General features: G+C 55.6%; 1 protein-coding gene across 6 annotated transcripts in view; it reads right to left on the bottom strand.

The window, feature by feature from the left end:
• Positions 1-6,042: 6,042 nt before the first annotated feature.
• MLPH (melanophilin) overlaps positions 6,043-20,058 on the bottom strand; it is a 42,833-nt gene continuing 28,817 nt past the window's right edge. For all 6 annotated transcript variants that reach the window (XM_043877823.1, XM_043877824.1, XM_043877825.1 and 3 more), the window contains 8 exons: positions 18,874-19,013; positions 11,935-12,120; positions 11,549-11,704; positions 10,980-11,072; positions 10,195-10,272; positions 8,416-8,473; positions 7,650-7,750; positions 6,043-6,378 (listed from right to left, as the gene is read on the bottom strand). In XM_043877823.1, coding sequence (XP_043733758.1) covers positions 6,352-6,378; positions 7,650-7,750; positions 8,416-8,473; positions 10,195-10,272; positions 10,980-11,072; positions 11,549-11,704; positions 11,935-12,120; positions 18,874-19,013 — 839 coding nt within the window. In that variant the 3' untranslated portion in view covers positions 6,043-6,351. The remainder of the gene's footprint in view (positions 6,379-7,649; positions 7,751-8,415; positions 8,474-10,194; positions 10,273-10,979; positions 11,073-11,548; positions 11,705-11,934; positions 12,121-18,873; positions 19,014-20,058) is intronic.

Below are 20,058 nucleotides of genomic sequence, written 5' to 3'. Positions count from 1 at the left end.
TTAACCATCATATCCTCAAGTTGTGAAAAAATCTGTACACTTACACTATTTTAAATAACTACACATTGTTTTCCATTTCACTTGGGCCTCATATTCTGAATAATGATAGGAGACCAACCAATCCATCCTAAAGGAAATCAACCCTGAATATTCATTGGAAGGACTGATGCTGAAGCTGAAGCTCCAATCCTTTGACCTCCTGATGCAAAGAGCTGACCCATTGGAAAAGACTCTGATGCTGGGAAAGATTGAAGGCGGGAGAAGGGGATGACAGAGGATGAGATGGTTGGATGGCATCACCAACTCGATGGACGGGAGTCTGAGTAAACTTCGGGAGTTGGTGACGAACAGGGAGGCCTGGCGTGCTGTGGTTCATGGGGTCACAGAGTCAGACACAACTGAGCGACTGAACAACATAGCAAAGGTCATTTACACGCCCCTGAGCATCATCTCGAGGAGCCCATGCTGGGGGGACCCCTCCCGGCTGCTCTCCTGGGATGTGTGCAGGGGCCCCGTGGCCCTTCCCCAGCCTCCACCAGACTTTAAGGAAAGTTCCAGAGCAGCTCTGGACCCTCAGAGGGTCAGGCGTGCTTCTCCTTCCTCCCATGGCTGCCCATTCCTGGTGATGAAGGTTTTGTGGGGGGTGGGTGGGCTCCCTGGGAGTCTGGAGTGGAGGTCGGGGGGACAGGTGCTGGTGAGGGGTGTGTCTACGGAGGGTGAGGGTCATAGGAGAGGCCTGGCCCACACCCTGGCTGCAAGCTGAGGCCCCTGGGATGGAGTCCGTCCAGATCCCTGGGGAGTGCGGGGTGAGTGGGGGTCAGAGCGGCTCTGCTGAGGGGTGCTGCTGGAAGCACTGCTGGGGCCAGCCCCCATCTGGAGGGGGCCTCTCCTCCTCTCCCTGCAGGGCTGCCCGGCACCAGGCCCTCGGGGGAGTGGACCCCGTGAGACCAGGGCAGCTGGAGGCAGCTTCCTGGGCAGACCATTGGGGGAGCGTGTGCTTGTGTGTGTGTGTGTGTGTGTGTGTGTGTGTGTGTGGTAGTGAACCCTCTCCTGTCAGCCAAGCATCTTCGCCACGGTGCAGGGTTGGTGCTGATGAAAGAAATGTCCACATACTGAGGCCTGGGAAAGTCATGCTGGCTTATAGGGGAAAGGGAAAGTCGCTCAGTTGTGTCCGACCCCGTGGACTATACAGTCCGTGGAATTCTCCAGGCCAGGATACTGGAGTGGGTAGCCATTCCCTTCTCCAGGAGATCCTCCCGACCCAGGGATGGAACCCAGAACTGGGATTTCCTGCATTTCAGGTGGATTCTTTACCAACTGAGCCATCAGGGAAGCCCCACTTATATGGGAGTTACCTTGACTTTGATACCAACTAGAACAGCCTGTTTGTGGCCCATCAAGCATACATTGTGCACCTGCTTAAACTCAAAAAGGAAAAGGCTCATTGACCACAAGTAAAGAATGTCACTGTTGTTCACGCTCAGCCATGCCTAACTGTTGCGACCCCATGGACTGTAGCCCGCCAGGCTCCTCTGTGCATGGCATTCTCCAGACAAGAATACCGGGGTGGACTGCCATTTCCTCCTCCAGGGGATATTCCCTGCCCAGGGATCGAACCCGAGACTCTGTGCCTCTTGCATTGTTGAGGGGTCGGGGGGGTTCTTTACCACTGAGTCACCTGGGAAGCTGCCCAGCTAAGAATGCCCATGTTCAAAATAAAGATGAGATGCCTCCCGTCCTGGGACCCCAAGGCTGGTCCTCCTTTGGTGATAAGATTCCCCTCCCAGGTGCCAAGGCCGTGCTGACTCACTGTGCATGCACTGATCTGTTCTGTTTCTGAAACCTTGAAGGGATGTATCCCTGACTTTAATGCTTTTTCGTTCTGATGAGACAAAGCTCCTGAAAGCCTGCTTCTCCGGAGCGGATTCTGAGCGATCTGAGAGGCCATGTCTCGGGCTGTAGCCCTCAGTTTGGCTCAGATAGAGCCCTTTCCTATTCCTGTTGTAGACTGTCTATTGATTACTTGACTCAGGGGTCCGCCAGTGGGTGATGGCACGAATCCAGCCTCTCCCGCCTCATCCCAGAGCAGAGCGCGCGGCCCTGCTGACAGAGCAATGATGCCCCCCACCCCGTGGTCTCTGGGGGCGGTCATCAGAGGACTCAGAGTGACTGAGGGGCCCTTGGGGAGCTGCAGGTGTCATGGCAGCTGGTGGGGCACACGCAGGTGAGATGCTCTGCTGCTCCTGCCGGGACCCATGAGCCCCAGGGAATGCCTGCAAGATGCTTTGTTTTTGGAGGGGGAGTGTTCACGCGGCATTTGGGATCTTAGTTCACCGACCAGATCGAACCTGTGCTCCCTGTATTGGAAACATGGAGTCTTAACCACTGGACCACCAGGGAAGTCCACACATGACCTTTTTCAGAACAGGGCCTTTGCTTGTGTGATCGGGGTAAAGATCTTGAGATGAGGGGGCTGTCCTGGAGAATCCAGATGGGCCTTAAATCTAACGATGAGGATCCTTGTAAGAGACGGGCAGACAGAGGTTTGGGACAGACAGGCTTTGAAAGGGCCTGCATGGTGGAGTCCAAGACTAGAGGGAGGAGGCCACCGGTGGGGGACAGCAGGAGTCTACAGAGCCAGGCAGAGGCCACGGACAGTCTCCCGGAGTCTCTGCAGGGAGCATGGCCCTGCACACCCCTAGATTCTGGACTTCCAGCCTCTGCCAAAGGATACACTTCTGCCATTCTAAGCTGCCCAGTTTGTAGTAATCTGCTTGAGCCGCTGGGGGCCCATCGAGGTCAGGCTGTGTGGGGTGTGTTTTCCAAGACACAATGTATTCGGTTTTTTGCTGAGATGGTGAGTGAATGGGAGATGCTGGCTCCTTCCTTCTCCCCTCGTTCTGGCTTCTTTAGGCTTTCCTGGTGGCTCAGATAGTAAAGAATCTGCCTGCCAATGGGTTGGGAGGGTCCCCTGGAGAAGGAAATGGCAACCCACTCCAGTACTTGCCTGGAGAATTCCAAGGACAGAGGAGCCTGGCGGGCTATAGCCCATGGGGTCGCAAAGAGTCAGACACAACTGAGCGACTAACTCATCACTTATTCCTCAATTCTGGCTCCTTCACCAAATAAAACTTGCAGTAATTATAGAACAAGAGAACAAACAAGGCCAGACTTTGAGAAGAGCCTCGGGGGGTGGGGGGCAGACAGGCACGTGGGATGGATGGTTTGGGTGATGGTGGCAGTACCTGGGGTGCGGGGAGGCTGGGGTGAAGATGCAGGAGGTAAGCATGGTCTGGTCCTTCCTCCCTACTTGGCGCTGCCTGAGATGACGCTTGCCAGCCCCCGCTGCCCAGGTCAATGCCACGGGCCCGGACCAGGGGTCAGCACAGATTTCCCATACGTACTCAGCTCTGATTTTGTAGCATAGAAACAACCACAGACACAAGAAACATAGGGATGTGGCCAGATCTGCTGGCCTGACCCAGACCCCGCTGCAGTGGACAGCCTTAGGAGGGAACAGGAGCAGAGGGGCTCTGGAGAAAAGGGAAGGGCTGATGCGCCTTGGACATTGTCCCTCCAAACTGACAGGACTGTGGGGACCAGGCCAGGGGGCTGCCTCCTCTCAAGGCTGCCCGGGGCTGGAAAGGCAAGGTGCAGGGGGCCGGCAGTGGAGTTCTGGTGACCTTCCTGACGCCCCGTGCTGCCCCAAGTATGGCAGACAGCAGCCAGTGGTCCCGGGAAACCCGGGTCCACAAGTCACAAGGATGCTCTCGAGAGGACAATCACACACTGGACCACAGGTAACCCTGGAAATGAAAGCACAGCGTCCATGCAACACATCCTGGTATAAAATAAACACAGGACAGCACTGAAGGGAGAGGGCTAGGAGGCCTGTGAAACCAGAGCTGCCATCCTGGAATCAGCAGAGCACACGTCTTTGGCATAAAAACATATCCCAGGGATGTCCCTGGGGGCCCAGGGGTTAAGGCTTCACCTTCCAATGCAGGGGGAGCAGGCTTGATCCCTGGTCGGGGAACTAACATCCCACATGTCTCGCGGCCACAAAAAACCAAAACATAAAACAGAAGCAATAGTGTAACAAATCCAATAAAGACTTTAAAAGTGGTCCACATCAAAAATAAACCTGAAGGAAAAATCCTGAATCAGTGACACGGCTGCTGACGAAGTGGGAGAGCAGAGGGTGGAGGTGTACACAGAAGGCAGAGGCCAGCTTTCCCGACAGAACGTGAAGTTGAAGAGAGGGAAGCGCCTTGCCCAGAGCCCCCGGGCAGGATGGAGGTGACCTGAGTGGGTGCAGCAGGGTGTGGGGGTGAGATCTGGGGTCAGCAGGATGGGCTGATGTTGAGATGCCGGAGGAAGGGGTGGCTGGTCTGTGCAGGGGACCTCGGGGCGTCTGGGCGGCAGACCAGCCATGGGCCCCTAAAACCATGGTCCTGACCGGGAAGGAGAGGAGGCAGGAAGGGCCGAGGAGCCAGCATGGGACCGGGAGAACTCACGTCCCCGATGACCTGGCCACGGCCACGGATGAACACAGATCCCTGGGCTGTGCACACCGTCAGGTGAACGAATGAATGAGTGAGTACAGCTGTGGACCTAATCGGAGACCCCTGAGAGGGGCCTTTGGAAAGAGGCACCAGTGTGTTTCCAGGTTGGAAGCTCTCTGCACTCAAGTTAGCCATGGAGCGAAGTGGCCACTCTGGTCCTCGGTGGGCCTGTTACCCTCACCTCCAGGGCAGGGCTCCAGGCCAGCCAGGACTGCCTCTCCCTCGAAAGCTAGGAGCTCACGTCGACCCCCCATTTTCTTTGTGAATTAAGGAGGACTGCACATCACAAAGAACCCATCCTCTTCCATGTACAGGCATCTTGAACCATTTCCGGCACTGAATTTAGGAGCTGCCTACGTGAAGCAGCTTTCATTTGGAGAAGGAGGATCAGCTCCATCTTTTCCACAAACCCCAGCACACTGCCAAAGCCCAGGTCATCTGGATCAACGCAGACGCCGATTCTGAAAATCGCCCTGGAGCGGCTGTGGGCCAGCTTGTGGGCAACATGGCCCCTGCGGGGACTGAGACACTGCGGGGTCAGTGGGGATGGGATTGGAGCTCGTGGTGCAGAATCTGTAAGCCGTGGGGAGACAGTCAGGTCGGAAGAACATCTTAGTAGGCAAGGCTCTTGGGCATCACAGGTTCGCCATCTCCTTTCAGTTACCACTGAACACAAGCACTGAGCCGCCGCGAGAGGGAAGTGAGAGCGGACTGGAAGTCGCCTCGGAAGGCATTAGAGGGTCACGAGGTGGCTTCTGGCCCAGCGGGAGGCTGCTTCACCCTCAGGGCTCCACTCTGCAGAATGGGCTGCTCTGACATTCAAATAAACAGGTCCCTGTGAGGCCCTGAGCCACGCCCAGGAGGGGGAGATGCGGTTACTGTGCCCAAGGCAGCTGCAGAAGGACCCAGTGGGCTCCCCTTAAAGCTGGACCGCACCCTGACTCCCAGACTGTCCGAGGTGGGAGAGGACTCGGAGCTCGTCTACGGACGGATGGCAAGTGGCTGGCGGGCATCACCAGCTGGTCCTTTGCCCCACTGGATCCCACTGCAGTGAGCGGCAGTGCCGGGCTGGAGCCCACCCTTCTGCCCGCCCGTCCAGCGTGCCACCGGGGCCTCCCAGCAGGCGGTGCGCCCCGACACCCAGGCTGTGAGCAGACGCCCACCTGCTCCCCCCGCACGCTCTGTCCTGAACCACGGGGTCCTCTCTCCCAGCCTGTGAAGCACGGGTGAACTTGAAGATGGGGTGTGTGTGTAAGGAGATCTGACAGCCTTCCCTCCTTCTTATTCAGAGAGACAAGAGTCCAGTCACTCGTCCCGATGTCCAGGAGTGCTCACACATCCACCCACGACCCGGCAGACACACTCAGGAGTACACAGACGGCTGGGGCGGTCACCGCGTCCTCTCCTGTCCAAGCCGGTCATGAAAGCAGCATTAGGAAGCCAGCAGGGAGGGGGTAAAGGATCACACTGAGAAAGATCTTCTTTGTGCTCTTCAGAAAGCTTAAACCACAGTGCCCTAAGGGAAAGACATACAGCCTAGATGCCTCTTACGAATCAGAGCAGCCACGGACCAGGTGGCCTTGGAGGTTGTCCATGAACTTGGGCGAAGAGCTGACGGTCTGAGAACTGCTGACAGCTCGCGGGTGGGTTTCCAACACGGGCTAAGGGTCTCTTCTTCTTCCTCCACTGGGCTGTGTGCAGCGGAAAGCGCGGGGCAGGAGGCGGGACGCGGTGCCCGAGGTGGAGGGGAAGGGGGTGGGTGTCCCGTCCTGGCGAACCTCTCCTCTTAGGGCTGGTGGGTCATCACGGGTTTCTGTGGAGCACACACACGCACATGGACACACCATATGCACAAGTGGGTGTGAGATACACAGCCGTACACATAGGCACACACAGGCAGAGAAACTCACAGGCGAGGAGGACAGAGGGGCACGGAAACACACAGGAGTGCACACGAGTAAAGACGCACCTAGACACGTGAGTGTGTGCACATAGAAACACACGGGCATGCACACGGACACACGCATGCACGCACACAGCTGCACACACAAACCCATGGACCTGCTGGTCAGAGGGCATCGGTCAAACCCCGCTGGTTTTTCACTCAACCTCTCCCTGCCTCAGTCTCCCCACCTATGAATTTGGGTCTATGACACTGGCCCTCATCAAACGGGCTGTGAAGATGGAAAGTATCTGACAGCTGAAAGCGCTGAAACACAGGAAGGTGTGTTCTCATTTGGAAGCACTTAGATTTTCAAGCCCCCACTGGTGATTTCATTATCAGTCTCCTGCAGGGAATGGCCCTGCTCTGGCCACGGCCCAGGCGGCCTTTGCCCGGCCCACGTGGGGCCGGGCGGGGAGCCTCGTCTGGGGTGGGCTGATGCTGGCTGTGTCGGACATGTGGGCCCCACCTGCTTGCCCGTCTCCCAGCCACAGGCATCAGCAGTGAGTGTTGTGAAATCCCTTGAAATCTGTTTAAAGATGGAGTCTGTGGAAATAACAGAGCGGTCACTCTGTCTTCTTGGACAGCCAGGGCATCGGCTCAGACTCGCATAACCGGAATGAAGTCAGAATTGTTGCTGGGGGGTTGCAGCCGGCAGGTGGGGTGTGGGTGTGGACAGCGGTGGGGATCCAGGGTGTTGGGACCCTAATGGTGGCCACTGAGGGCTCCTGCCCACCCCTGGGCTGTGGGTGTGACTCTGGTCCCTGGGCTTGGGGGGGAACCCCAGGCTCCCTCTGCACCGAGGTCCCTCCCAGGGAAGCTGGGGGACAGCGCCGACCCCGGCATCTGCACAGGTGGCTTAGCAGCACGACCTTTACTGCGCAGGGAAGGTGTGCGGGGCTGGGCGGGGGTCCCCACTGCCTCGTGGGCTGCCCCCGATCTCAAGCCCAGACCCCCAGGGTGAGGTGATCCGCCCCCCATCAGCCTGACACTCGGGTACCTTTAGAAATGTTTTCCATTTTCCTTTAGATCTTCCGTTGATCTTACTTTTCTTGTGAGTTTACCCAATTCTTTACTTTGAAGACTTCATGTATCAGCCTGACAGGTCACAGAAGTTGCCCCAGTGAACCGAGAAAACTTACCGCAAAGCTGTGGTTGGCAGCTCTCTTCCTGCCGTTGGGGTTTCTCTGGGTCAGGGATCCGCGGTACACGGACTTCCGACTGAAGGAGTCATCATCTTTGTCTTTGGGGAAAACAGAAGGGGGCTTGTTTATTAATCACACACTTAGCTCAAACAAGTGTCTTTGCCTCCTAAGAAATTTTAAAAGCAGCATGGAAACAGATGCATGATCCAGGACGAATGCTGTCCTTGTCCTTGATGTCCAAGACATCAAGAAACTGTGTCCCACACTCTGTGTGAGAAGGTCTGGAGCTGTGCACCGTGCATGCGTGTGCGTGCTCAGCGGTGTCTGACTCTTTGCAACCCCATGGACTGTAGCCGCCAGGCTCCTCTGTCCATGGGATTCTCCAGGCAAGAATGCTGGAGTGGGTTGCCATTTCCTTCTCCAGGGGATCTTCCCAACCCAGGGATCGAAACTGTGTCTCTTGTGTCTCCTGACTGGCAGGCTGATTTTTTACCACTAGTGCCATACTGTGTATGTACAAATTAAATCACAAGACACAGACCCCACCACTCCACCTTTATGTGCTTAAAGCAGAAGATTCCAGGGATCCAGGCATCAGCTCACTGCAACAGTCGCTGGGGGTGGCCAGGGGACACTGGGGTGTCCTGTGGGTGTCAGGGCATGAGACGTTGTGTCCCATGGCTCATGTAGAAATCCCAAGCCCTGATTGGTCATTTTCACGCTCTCTTAGGCCTGTGTAACGAGGGGAGCAAGTGACTCTTACCTTGGCTTTTGGGGTAATTGCTGAGCTTCCTATTCATGAGACAGGGCACAGCCTCCACCTAGAAGAATGACACGTCTCTGGGTGTCACTATGTCGCTCTAATTGTTAGGGGCACCAAGAGGTAAATGCAAATTTCTCATCATTCAAGCAAATTCTGATAAATGACGGTAACTGTCTTCCGTTCTTTGGCAATATTAGAACTTTAAACAGTACTAAAATGCATGTTATCAATAAATTACCAAATATAAGAATATAAAAGAGATCCTTGCCTTTTGGAGAACTGCCAGTTTTGGGAAGGGACTCTCAAGAGTCTGCGATGTTGGAGAAGACTCTTGAGAGTCCCTTGGACTGCAAGGAGATGACACCAGTCAATCCTAAAGGAAATTAGCCCTGAATATTCATTGGAAGGACTGATGCTGAAGCTGAAACTCCAATACTTTGGCCACCTGATATGAAGAACTGACTCACTGGAAAAGACCCTGACGCTGGGAAAGATTGAAGGCAGGAGGAGAAGGGGACGACAGAGGATGAGATGGTTGGATGGCATCACTGACTCAATGGACATGAGTGTGAGCAAGCTCCGGGAGATAGTGAAGGACAGAGAAGCCTGCTGTGCTGCAGTCCATGGGGTCGCAAAGAGTCGGACACGACTCAGCGACTGAACGATACACGCCCAGCACCCATGGCTGCTGGCCCGCACCTTCCCTTCCCTCGCCCTCTCCTGTTGCTTGGCTCTCTACTCTGGGATAATTCCTTCCGTGTTTTGCCTCCTCAGGGGGAAGCGAGAGGCAAACAGCCTGACTTCTCCGGAAGTCCTGCCAACCCCGGCCCCCTGGGGTTTCAGCCCGGCTGCTCTGTGGCTGTACCAGGAGGCTGGGGCGTCCCGCGACACATCAGGGAGGTCACGGCCCTGGGAAGAGGGTGGGGTCGGGGCCAGGGGCCTGCCTGAGACCCTCTAGCTCGGTGGTCTGTGCGGTCTCCTCCCATCACTGCAATAGGGGTGGTGTCTGCCCCGGCTCACCAGGTGCTGTAAACCTCAGATGGAAGGGATGGTAAAAATACCGTCTTTACTGGGAAGAGTGACCCAGTGCTGCTGTCATGAGAAGCAGAAGCGACTAGATGGTTACTCGAGATCTCAGGGAGCTGGCAGGACGTGGGGCAGATGCCGCTCTCCGTGGGGCCCTGGGACTGGAGTCTGCCGCCTCCCTCCCACCCCCACCCCGTGTCTCCCTGATGGGCAGACTGAGGGGTGTCCTCACCCCCCCAGCGTCTACTCTCTTGCTGCTTCCTGTACAGAGGCTCAGTGCTTCCCTCCCACAGCCTGGACGCGCGGCTCCCAGAGCAGGGCCGTCCCAGACCCTGTGCCTGTGAATATGCGTCCCCTGTGACTGGTGAGCACGCGGGGGATACACGTCCAGCACGTGGTCCAGGCACAGGACCACTCCCCTGTGACCTGTGGTGTCTCCGGGGCTCCGTGTTACCCTGAGCCGGTTACCCTGCCGGGGGTTCTGCCCACCTCCCCCCCAGCCCCTACCCCAGCCCTGCCCTCTGTCCCACCCTCCCACTCCCCTGCTGGGTTTTCCTGGCTTTTTTTCCCCTCCTACAGACACCCTACATCAAGCCTTGCCTCTGCGGGAAGTCAGCCTGTGAGACTCACCAGGCTTCTTAAAGTCTGCATATTTCAGCTCCACCACCCACTGGCTTGTCCCGCTGCTAGAAAAGTCAGGCCACTTGTTTACCCTCTCCCACCCCCTCGAGCCTGGGTGCAGTGAACACATACCTCGGCCTCATTCAAAGGGTCTGCATTTGGATCCATCAGACTCTGGCTAGATTTCCTGATAAGCCGGGGGAGAAAGATCTGGAGAACAAGGAAGGCGTCTGTGCGTCATGACAGCCTGTCTGACCTCCAGCCGCAGGGCAGGTGAGCAGGACTAAGGATGGATGTTCTTTCTATTAGTCAGCCTGAGAGGCTGGGATGACCTGTCAGTCCTCCAAACACGCCACTCCAGGGCTCTGGGTTCAGCAGATTAAAATATGGAAATCCCAGCTGGCTTTGAGTTGCAGATCAACCACAAGTGAACAGTACTGTATGCACGCCCCAAAGAGTGCACGGGATGTGCTTATACGAGGAAATGACTTGTCGCACATCTTAAGCTCAGGTTCAACTGGGGCGTCCTGGCAGTTGCCCCTGGGGCTCTCCTGGGAGCACCTGCCCTTCTTCTGCCAGATTTCCTCAGTGTGGTCTGTCTGGGGATCCCCGACTTGAATTGGGAAGGATGCCACTCTCAGGTGTCTGTTGTGGGCGGATCTCCATCCTGCCCCTCCTGATCGCACCCGCTGTGAAGCGGAGCTCTATTAAGCCCGTCCAGGCCCCGCTTCCCCGTAAAGCGCTCTTTATGTTAGAATCGGCAGTAACAGATGAAAAAGAATCCCACCCAGGTCACTGACATCAGGGGAGGGAAGGGGGGGCAGCTGGTGGGGGCTCTCGCTGCCCCAGGCCACCCTGTGCCCCCCTCCCAGGGCTCCGGGCACGACCTCCCAGGGCCCCGAAGTCCCTCCACTCACCGGGAGGTTAGACTTCCTCTGGGGCTTTCCCGAGGGCTGCACGGTGAGCCCCGCTGCCCGCAAGGCTGCAATCCTGGACTCGATATTCGAAACCTGGAGGAAGGACAGATAGACGTCACTTGGAAGTCCCTTCTCAATATCGCGGACCAGAAAGAGCAGCTGCTCTGGCTTCATCGAGTTTACTAATATGACACTTCCCCTAAGATGGGTGTCCCGACCAGGGGCACTTCCTGGGGGACCTCATTTTCACCCATCTTCCATGGTCACCGGAAGGGTCACCCACTCCCAGGGGTGAGGAGAGTGGTTCCCACAGAAAGCCCCAAGTCTTGCTCTGGAGCCGACAGCGTGGGCTGCGCTATGCGAGCTCTCAGGGCCCTTCCTCAGGCTTTCCGGGCCCCCACCATCTGTCTGGGGTGCCCTTCTGTCCCCGAGGAGAGCGGCGTGCTCCAGGCCACACACGTTCCGGGCGGCAGGCCATCCTGGGGACTCCGGGTTCACTTATTCCTTCTCGTGAAGCAAACAAGTCTCGTCTCCCAAGCGGGGCGGGCATCGCGCGGCCACTCGCCTACCTGGCTCTCTGTCCGCCGCACCTCACAGGCCGTGGCGGCCACTCGGCCCTCCAGCTCCGCCAGCTCCGCCTCCGTGGTCCTGATGGGCTGCTCGGGGTCCCCAGGACTCAGAGGGTCCTTTTCCCGGCTGGGGGTCTGGCCTGCAGCCATGCACACCTAGGGCAGGGAAGCCCCAAGCGTGACCACGAGCCGGAGAGGCCGCGCGGCTCTCACTGACGCACGTCCCATCCTGACGCTGCTTCTCTCTGCACTGCAGGGGCGGCCGGGCACCCGGGGCCCTCAGGGCCCACCAGGGGTTGTGGCTGGGCTGGTGGCTTAGTCACAAACCGCTGATCCCTGGCCCTGCCTCCCCCTGTCTCCTGCTGAGACCGCTCGGGGGACCTCACCTCCCGTGTGGCCCCAGGGTGGTCCTCGGCAGGCTTGCTTCTGCCCATCCCAGCCCCTGCGTCCATGCCCTCTTCCTCTGCGGATGAGGCCCCTTGGTCACTGACGTGGCTGGTCAGCTCCTCCAGCTTTCTCTTGAGGGCCGCCTCTTCCGCGTCAGCATCGGTGGGCTCGTCGCCACCTGGATGCTGAAATGGACAAGCGGGTGGGCCTCACTCAGTGGGTCACTGGAATCACCACACTCAGAGGCAGGGCTCCAGGAGGCACCACATCCCCCGGCCCCCTGGGACTCGGCTGGAGCTGTGGTCTTGTCCATGCCCCACATGAGTGTGGCCAAGGTGCTGCCCACCCCACTCCAGAACCAGGCAGGGTGGGGTGTCCTTGAGGTCCTAACAGCATCCAGGTCATTGGAGAGGCACCACTTTGAATATCTCTCTGTCCCCAAACTAGGCCCCCAAGCCATTTCCTAGGGCTTAGCATCACTGCTAAGGTGCCAAACCAAGACTTCAGCCTGGATTGTTTGCAACTGGTCAGCTGAGGCTCAGCAAGTTGACACATCTGTTCTCTGGGTTTTCCTCTATCCCCTTCATGTTTAGACGGAAGCCCATGATGGCCGTGTGGCCTCAGCATCACCCAAGGGCTCAGGGGTGGGGCCTGAACTTGCATAAGGACAGTGTTATTCATGTCTACCACCCACATCATGTCTCTGCCTGCCAGGCTCTGTGCCCACCCCTCCTGTCAGCTTTGCAAGGGGAGTCAGAGTCGCAGATGCCCGCCTGGAGCTGAGACGTGTCCACAGCATATTTGTGACTCTTGTGTGAACATTGCAGGCATGTTTTCTATGAGACAGTCAGCGGCACCCTCACCGCGTGTCCCTTCTTGAATCTAGAGCCAGGGAAGTTTGTCACCTGGCTTGGATGAGATTCATACAACCCAGAATGTCTACTTCTCTGCCTCAACTGCTAAGAAACACAGAGGGAAATAGTGCTTGTATCTGCCAATCTCTGTTCTAGGCTCTTATCTGTATATGTGCTTCTCAAAACTAATTTTCAGGGTGGGATTATTTGGTCATAATTGCTAAAGTCTCTGTTATAACGGCAGTTGTGGTTAGAGCATAAATGGGGCTGGAAAAGAAGGGAACCAGCACGTATGGATGTGAGAGTTGGACCATAAAGAAGGCTGAGCCCTGAAGAGTTGATGCTTTCAAACTGTGGTGCTGGAGAAGATTCTTGACAGTCCCTTGAACAACAAAGAGATCAAACCAGTCCATCCCAAAGGAAATCAACCTGGAATATTCATTGGAAAGACTGATGCTGAAGCTGAAGCTCTAATACTTTAGCCACCTGATGCGAAGAGCTGACTCATTAGAAAAGACCCTGATGCTGGGAAAGACTGAAGGCAGGAGGAGAAGGGGATGACAGAGGATGAGATGGTTGGATGGCATCACCGACTCCATTGACATGAGTTTGAGTAAGCTCTGGGAGTTGGAGATGGACAGGGAGGCTTGGCGTGCTGCAGTCCATGGGGTCACAGAGAGTTCGACAGGACTGAGCAACTGAAATGAACTAAGGCTGCACCCCTGCATGCCTCTGAGTCTCCTGCACCATCTGCTGGGCGCACTGAGGCACAGGCTCTAGGGACAGCTGATGGCAGGGGGCCTGGATGGGGCAGGGGATCCCCCCAACCCCTGGATCTCTGAGCACCACACATGAGCTCACAACCCAGGAAATCTCAAGAGAGACCTGGGTGGGTGCCTCAACCTCCCTTAACAAGGGGGCTTCAGCTCTTTCTCCTCACTTGGCCGGGACCTGCCTGGCCCCTGCCTGGCCCCCGGGGGTGACCTGGCCGCCAGAAGCATGACTATGTCAGCAGGAGGTCCACAGCTGACACCTGCATGTCCGCTCACAGACCTGGAGCAGAAGGTTGGAAGACGGAGCTGCACCCGCCATCAGGACACTGACACCCACCACCCTGGGAGCTCCAGACACCAGGCGATGGAAGGAGAGCTAAGCGCGCCATCGGGAATGTGGGCTGGGAAGGTACTGGGAGGCCCGTGTTCTGACCACAGGGCTCTGAGACATCAAGCTGCAGCAGAAGCGGGCAGCGGGGCGCGGGAGACATGACTACAGCAGGAGAGGTGACTTGTTCGGCGTCACTGCCATGGGCAGTGGACCCATCACTGCTGATCGTGAGCCACACAGGAAGGTGGGCATTGATCGCACCAGGCTGATGGAACGAAATGGCCAGCGCCCCGGGTCACCGTGGGCCAGGAGGCGCCCAGGTAATGACCTAAAGTGACTCAACGTACGGCTTCCTCGTCCCTGAGTCACCAGCTCTTGAATCTTGAGTCACAGTCTATTAGCTCCCAGGCCAGGGCAGAGGAAATCAATTCTTCCATTTTCCTCTGAGCCCAGCAGATGTATCTTTCCTGCCATTATCTCATCCGTGGGCTGCCTTGTCTTAAGAGGTAAATGGCACCGGCAGGCTGGGAAGACTCTTCTGTGTTGTTTTGTAGGTAATTAGTTTGATCTTCACAGCAGCAAGGGCCCTGAGTGGGCAAGTCTGCCCAGAGAAGAACATGAGCTGAGAAACTTAGGCATGAAGGTTTCGGGCAGGGGGAGCCCTGCAGTCACAAGTGGCTGCTGGCAACCGGAACCAGCTCTGGTTGCACTCTGTGTCATCCGGCGGGGCAGGGAGGGAGGCTCAGAGGACAGCCTCGTGTCCCCAGGGAGCATGGCCGGCATGGAACACGTGGCCAGAGCGTAAGAGCTGGACCAACCAGAGCCCAACACAGGCACGGTGAAATGTCGCCTCCAGAGTGAAACAGAAGGAAGCGCACCCCTGATGAGCGTTCAGAAAGTTCTCGTCCTGATAGAGAGGGGCTGGGGGGTGGCGTGGAGCCACGGGGAGGCCACAGTCCTAGGTCCCGGAGGTGAGCTTCGGGCTCCACGCTGCTCTCTGGGTGAGGACTCGGCCGTCCGCCTCCTGGATGGCACAGACACGATGCACAGAGCACCATCCTGCTTTTCCATCTGGGATTGGGAGCCACTGACCCCGTGCAGACACCCCCCCCCCCCCACACACACACCCCAGGGCACACCTGCCTCTCAGGCGCTCAGGAACCCAACGAGCTCCCCTCCCTTCTGCAAGAGGGGGAGTTGCTCTGCCCCGCGTGAGCTCCGTGTTGAGGTAAATCACACGCTCTTGGGACACACGGGTGGCAACTCAGAATAAACTCCTAGTGTTTTCAGCTCCTTTGCAGCAAAATGTAAATGAACAACTTACAAATACAGTCCAGACAGACATAGGCCATGGAGGAAAAGAAACTACTCTCACTTGATGCTGGTGAGGCCCTTTGTGGGGAAACTGAGTCAGTGTCTGGAGCCCAAGCTCTCAGGTCCCCAGTGCTCACCACCCACCACTCGGGGAAGGGTGTGTGCCATGGCATGCCATCTCAGCACCTTGGAACATGCATCCTTGGTACCACATGCTATGCCATCTTAGGCCTCCTCTAGGCACGAGTGGTTGTTTATACAAAGTCTTTGCTGAATATCCCTCACCCAGAAAGTCCTGACCATGAGTACAGACTCAGAGACAGACAATGGAAGACCATTCAGATTATTCAGATTATTCTCAAGAACTCTTGCCCTTCCACGGGCACGTCTCTGAGAGCTGATTTAGAAGAGCTGCTCTGAGAGGTGGACAGAGGCAGAGACCTTCCTCCAGGGGCCTGCAGCAGCTCCTCCATGAAGACCCTGGAAGGGTCGGCCCTGGGTCTTCACTGACACTCGGGGATGCTGCTGCCTTGGGAGGTTGCTCTTCATCCTGCCCAACTCCCTGTTCATAAAGATGTGGAGGACATCCTGCAGGTGAAATGTTAGTTGGAGTAAAGAAAGTCAAGAGAAAGAAATGGAGAAGAATTCTGGAGACAAGGTACAAGCATGAAATTCAAGGAGGTGAGAAGGAGGACTGGTGTCAGTCGGGCTAATACCGGGATCTGTATTTTCCTGAAAGTCACTGAAGTTGCTAAATTAAAAACTTGCTGAAAATAGATAACTTAATTCTAGTCTTCATCCCATTGTCCTGGGAACTGGGAACTGCTCTGCCAGCTGTGTTCTGCAACCCAGGGAGGTCTTTGCCTGGGGACGTCTCTGTCTGGGGGAGGTCTCTGTCCTGGGGAGGTCTCTGTCCTGGGGACGTCTCTGTCTGGGGGAGATCTCTGTCCTGGGGAGGTCTCTGTCCTGGGGAGGTCTCTGTCTGGAGGAGATCTTTGTCCTGGGGAGGTCTCTGCCTGGAGAGGTCTCTGTCCCGGGGAGGTCTCTGCCCTGGGGAGGTCTCTGTCCTGGAGTGGCCTTTCCCTCCACCACCATACCCACCCCCAGGGGCCAAGCCAGTGACCCCCTGGTCTGAATCAAAGCACACTTTGTGTCAGCATCTCCCCAGCTGTTCCCTAATGGCAGTGAGAGCCCCCGGGTCGCCTGGCAGGGAGACGGCTCTTCCTGCAGGCCTCCTCAGGGCCTCTCACGCCCTGCTGCGCTCAGGGCAAAGGGTCAGCGACACCTCTCAGGGATGGAGGTGGGAGCAGGAGGAATGCCCGGCCCCGGGTCGGGCAACACCTCCAGGCGGTGTTATAGGAACGAGGGCAAGCTGGGCTGAGGGCATGGACTCTGGAGAGGGAGACACGCAGAGCTGAAGCATGCCACGCTTCTGCCCCACTGATGCTTTAGTCCAATCAAGTTTTTGAACACAAACCTGACACCGATTCACCAAAGGACCAGGCAAAGAAAGGCTCCTCCTCCAAGTCTGGAGCTCCACAGGTCACCTTCCAGAGTGCAGTCACGAAGGGCCTGAGGCTGGAAGGGCCCCTCGCCCATTCCAAGCCAGCGTGGACAGAGGACAGGCCGGCGCCCCACCCTCCCTGCTGGAGAAGGTGAGCCCCGGGCAGATCTCCTGCTGCCAGTGCTGGGGCAGGAAGTGGACACCGATGGGGGCAGAGGGCCCAGCAAAGGCCCGACCCACTGGGCAGCCCTACTTCTCATTCCCAAGGCCCTTGGGGAGCAGTTGGTAGCCTGTGACGCCAGACTGGATGAAGCACAAGCTGGAATCAAGATTGTTGGGAGAAATATCCGGCAATGCAGTTATGCAGTGAAGTTATGCAGATGACACCATCTTCATGGCAGAAAGCAAAGAAGAACTAAAGAGCCTCTTGATGAAAGTGAAAGAGGAGAGTGAAAAAGCTGGCTTAAAGCTCAACATTCAGAAAACTAAGATCATGGCATCCAGTCCCATCACTTCATGGCAAATAGATGGGGAAATAATGAAAACAGTGAGAGACTTTGCTTTTGGGGGCTCCAAAATCACTGCAGATGGTGACTACAGTCATGAAATTAAAAGATGCTTGCTCCTTGAAAGAAAAGCTATGACCAACCTAGATAGCATATTAAAAAGCAGGGACATTACTTTGCCAACAAAGGTCCATCTCATCAAAGCTATGGTTTTTCCAGTAGTCATGTATGAATGTGAGAGTTGGACTATAAAGAAAGCTGAAGTGTTGAAGAATTGACGCTTTTGAACTGTGGTGTCAGAGAAGACTCTTGAGAGTCCCTTGGACAGAAAGGAGATCCAACCAGTCAATCCTAAAGGAAATCAGTCCTGAATATTCATTGGAAGGACTGATGTTGAAGCTGAAACTCCAATATTTTTGCCACCTGATGGGAAGAGCTAACTCATTGGAAAAGACCCTGATGCTGGGAAAAATTGAAGGCAGGAGAAGGGGATGACAGCGGATGAGATGTTTGGATGGTGTCACCAACTTGATGGACATGAGTTTGAGCAAGCTCCAGGCCAATTCCTGTTGGACAGGGAAGCCTGGCATGCTGCAGTCCATGGGGTTTCAAAGAGGTGTACATGACTGAGTGATTGATTTGAACTGAAAGGCTTTAGAATAACAGGTTGTTTCTTCCTTTTGTAAAATATATATATATGTTTTTTTCTTTTTTTTTTGGCCACATGGCACATGGGATCTTAAGGTCCCCAACCAGTGATCGAACCCGAGTCCCCTGCAGTGGAAGGTCAGAGTCCTAATCCCTGGACATCCAGGGAATTCCCTAAAGACACAATACTTGATAGAGTATAAAATAGATATTTTCATTAAAGGGGACCAAGTACTGATACCTGCTATAACACGATCAACCTCAAGAACACTGCTCTCACTGAAAGAAGCCAGGAACAAAAGGTCACACATTGTACGATCGCATTTACATGAAGTGTCCAGAAGAAGCAAATCCACAGAGACAGAAAGCAGGCCGGTGTATGCGGGGCGGGAGGATACAACCTGTCCTTGGTGGTGACAAAGATGGTTTGGAACTGACAGAGGTGATGTTTGTACCACCGTGTGAATCTGCTAAATGCAGAGTGTTTATTTTGCTAAATGTTTATGTAGCTAAACATTCAGCTAAAATGTTTGCTAAATGTCTATTCTGCTAAATTAGTTGTTTACTTTATTTTTAAATTTTTTTAATTTATTTGGCTGTTCTGGGTCTTCCTTGCTGCACAGGCCTTTCTCTAGCTGCAGTTCCCAGGCTCCAGATCACAGGCTCAGTAGTTGTGGTCCATGGGCTTAGCTGCTCCGTAGCATGCGGAATTCTCCCAGACCAGGGATTGAACCCGTGTCTCCTGCACTGGCAGGCGGATTCTTCACCACTGAGCCACCAGGGAAGCCCTGAACTGTTCACTTTAAAATGGTTAATTGTATGTTATGTGAATTTCATGTCAATAAAAAACATATTTTGAAGACACCACATTTCTGTTATGTAGGCTTGCCAATCTTGTAGTTTAAAAGTTCTGAAAGCTTTAAGTTCTCAGAGGTGAACTGAGGTTAAGGTAAAAAGACTTCAGACCCAAAGAAGCAACCAGAATGCGTTCTTTCCGCCCCCCTTTACCTGGTTCTCAGATGTGGTCCAGCCAGTCTGTCTGGGATGGTGAGAGGCCACTCTCTGAGCCCAGATGCTTTCTTCATCCGAGGTGTCCACGTCGGCCAGATACTGGGAGGGCAGCTGCTCACTCCTGAGGATGTTTGGCCCTTTGGAGTAAGAATGGGGTTGAGTTATCTTGAGTGAAAACCTGAAGGCAAGTGGGCGTCTTATCCAATGAAGAAAAACGACAGATCAAAGAGAATAGGGATGCGATTCTACTCCATTGAGGATATGGGGCTGAAGATCCCTCAACTAAGGTAAGAATTGAGCAGAGTCCTTGTCCCCCACGAGAAACTTCGGGGACAGAAGCCCCTGCCCCAGCTGGCACTCACAGGGAGCCCCAAGCATGGGCAGCCAGGTGGTGCCTACTGTGGCAGACGTGGGTCCCAGGAAGTTTCCACACGTGAACATGACTTTGGGAAGTCTTTCCACCTTAGTCTCTGGGGTCTGGTTGTCCTGCCAGACTAGTGATTCCCAGACTCGTGGGCACGGGTCACTGATGGTGTGGCTTCAGAGGCTTATTCCTGGGCTCTGGTGGTGGAAGATCCCCCAAGTCCTCACCAGGAAGTACCCTCTGAGCTCCAAGTTGGCCTGGAGAGCACCACACACAGCCATGCTGGGGCAGGGAAGGGGTGAGCTGAAGTGGGAGGACACACAGGAGCCCGTGTCCCAGGAGTCAGCGTCCACAAGCTGCTCTGGGGCCTGACCTGCCGCGTGGCTCTGCCGACACCCTGCAGGACCTGGGGGCAGGGTTCTGAGCTCGGATGAGGCTCTGGCCCTGCTGACCCTGTGGCTGCAGCCCAGCAGACCTGTGCTGAGGACCTGGGGAAGCCGTGCCAGACACCTGGCCCCTGTGGGCTTATCAACGTGTGCTGCTTTAAGCCAGTACATCTGTGATAAGTTCTTACTCGGCAATAGCTGACGGGTACAACCGTCTCATTTAAAGCCCACAAAGGTGTGGTGAGTCAGGCACCAGCCCTGGTTTGCAATGAGGACGCTGAGGCCCGGTGGTCAAGGGGTTTGATCAAGCACACACCGCACTCCTTTAAAGCTCAAACCTTGCAGCTTGTCTTTTACACTTATTGAGACAGCATTACTGATCAGTCTCCCACACTTGCTGTGAGATGCTCCCGATTTAAGAGGCGAGGTGAC

This window comes from Cervus elaphus, chromosome 20 (assembly GCF_910594005.1).
Source record: "Cervus elaphus chromosome 20, mCerEla1.1, whole genome shotgun sequence".
Classification (NCBI taxonomy): domain Eukaryota; kingdom Metazoa; phylum Chordata; class Mammalia; order Artiodactyla; family Cervidae; genus Cervus; species Cervus elaphus.
The sequence above is the reverse complement of the archived record's forward strand: the minus strand, read 5'-3'. Positions and strand labels throughout refer to the sequence as shown.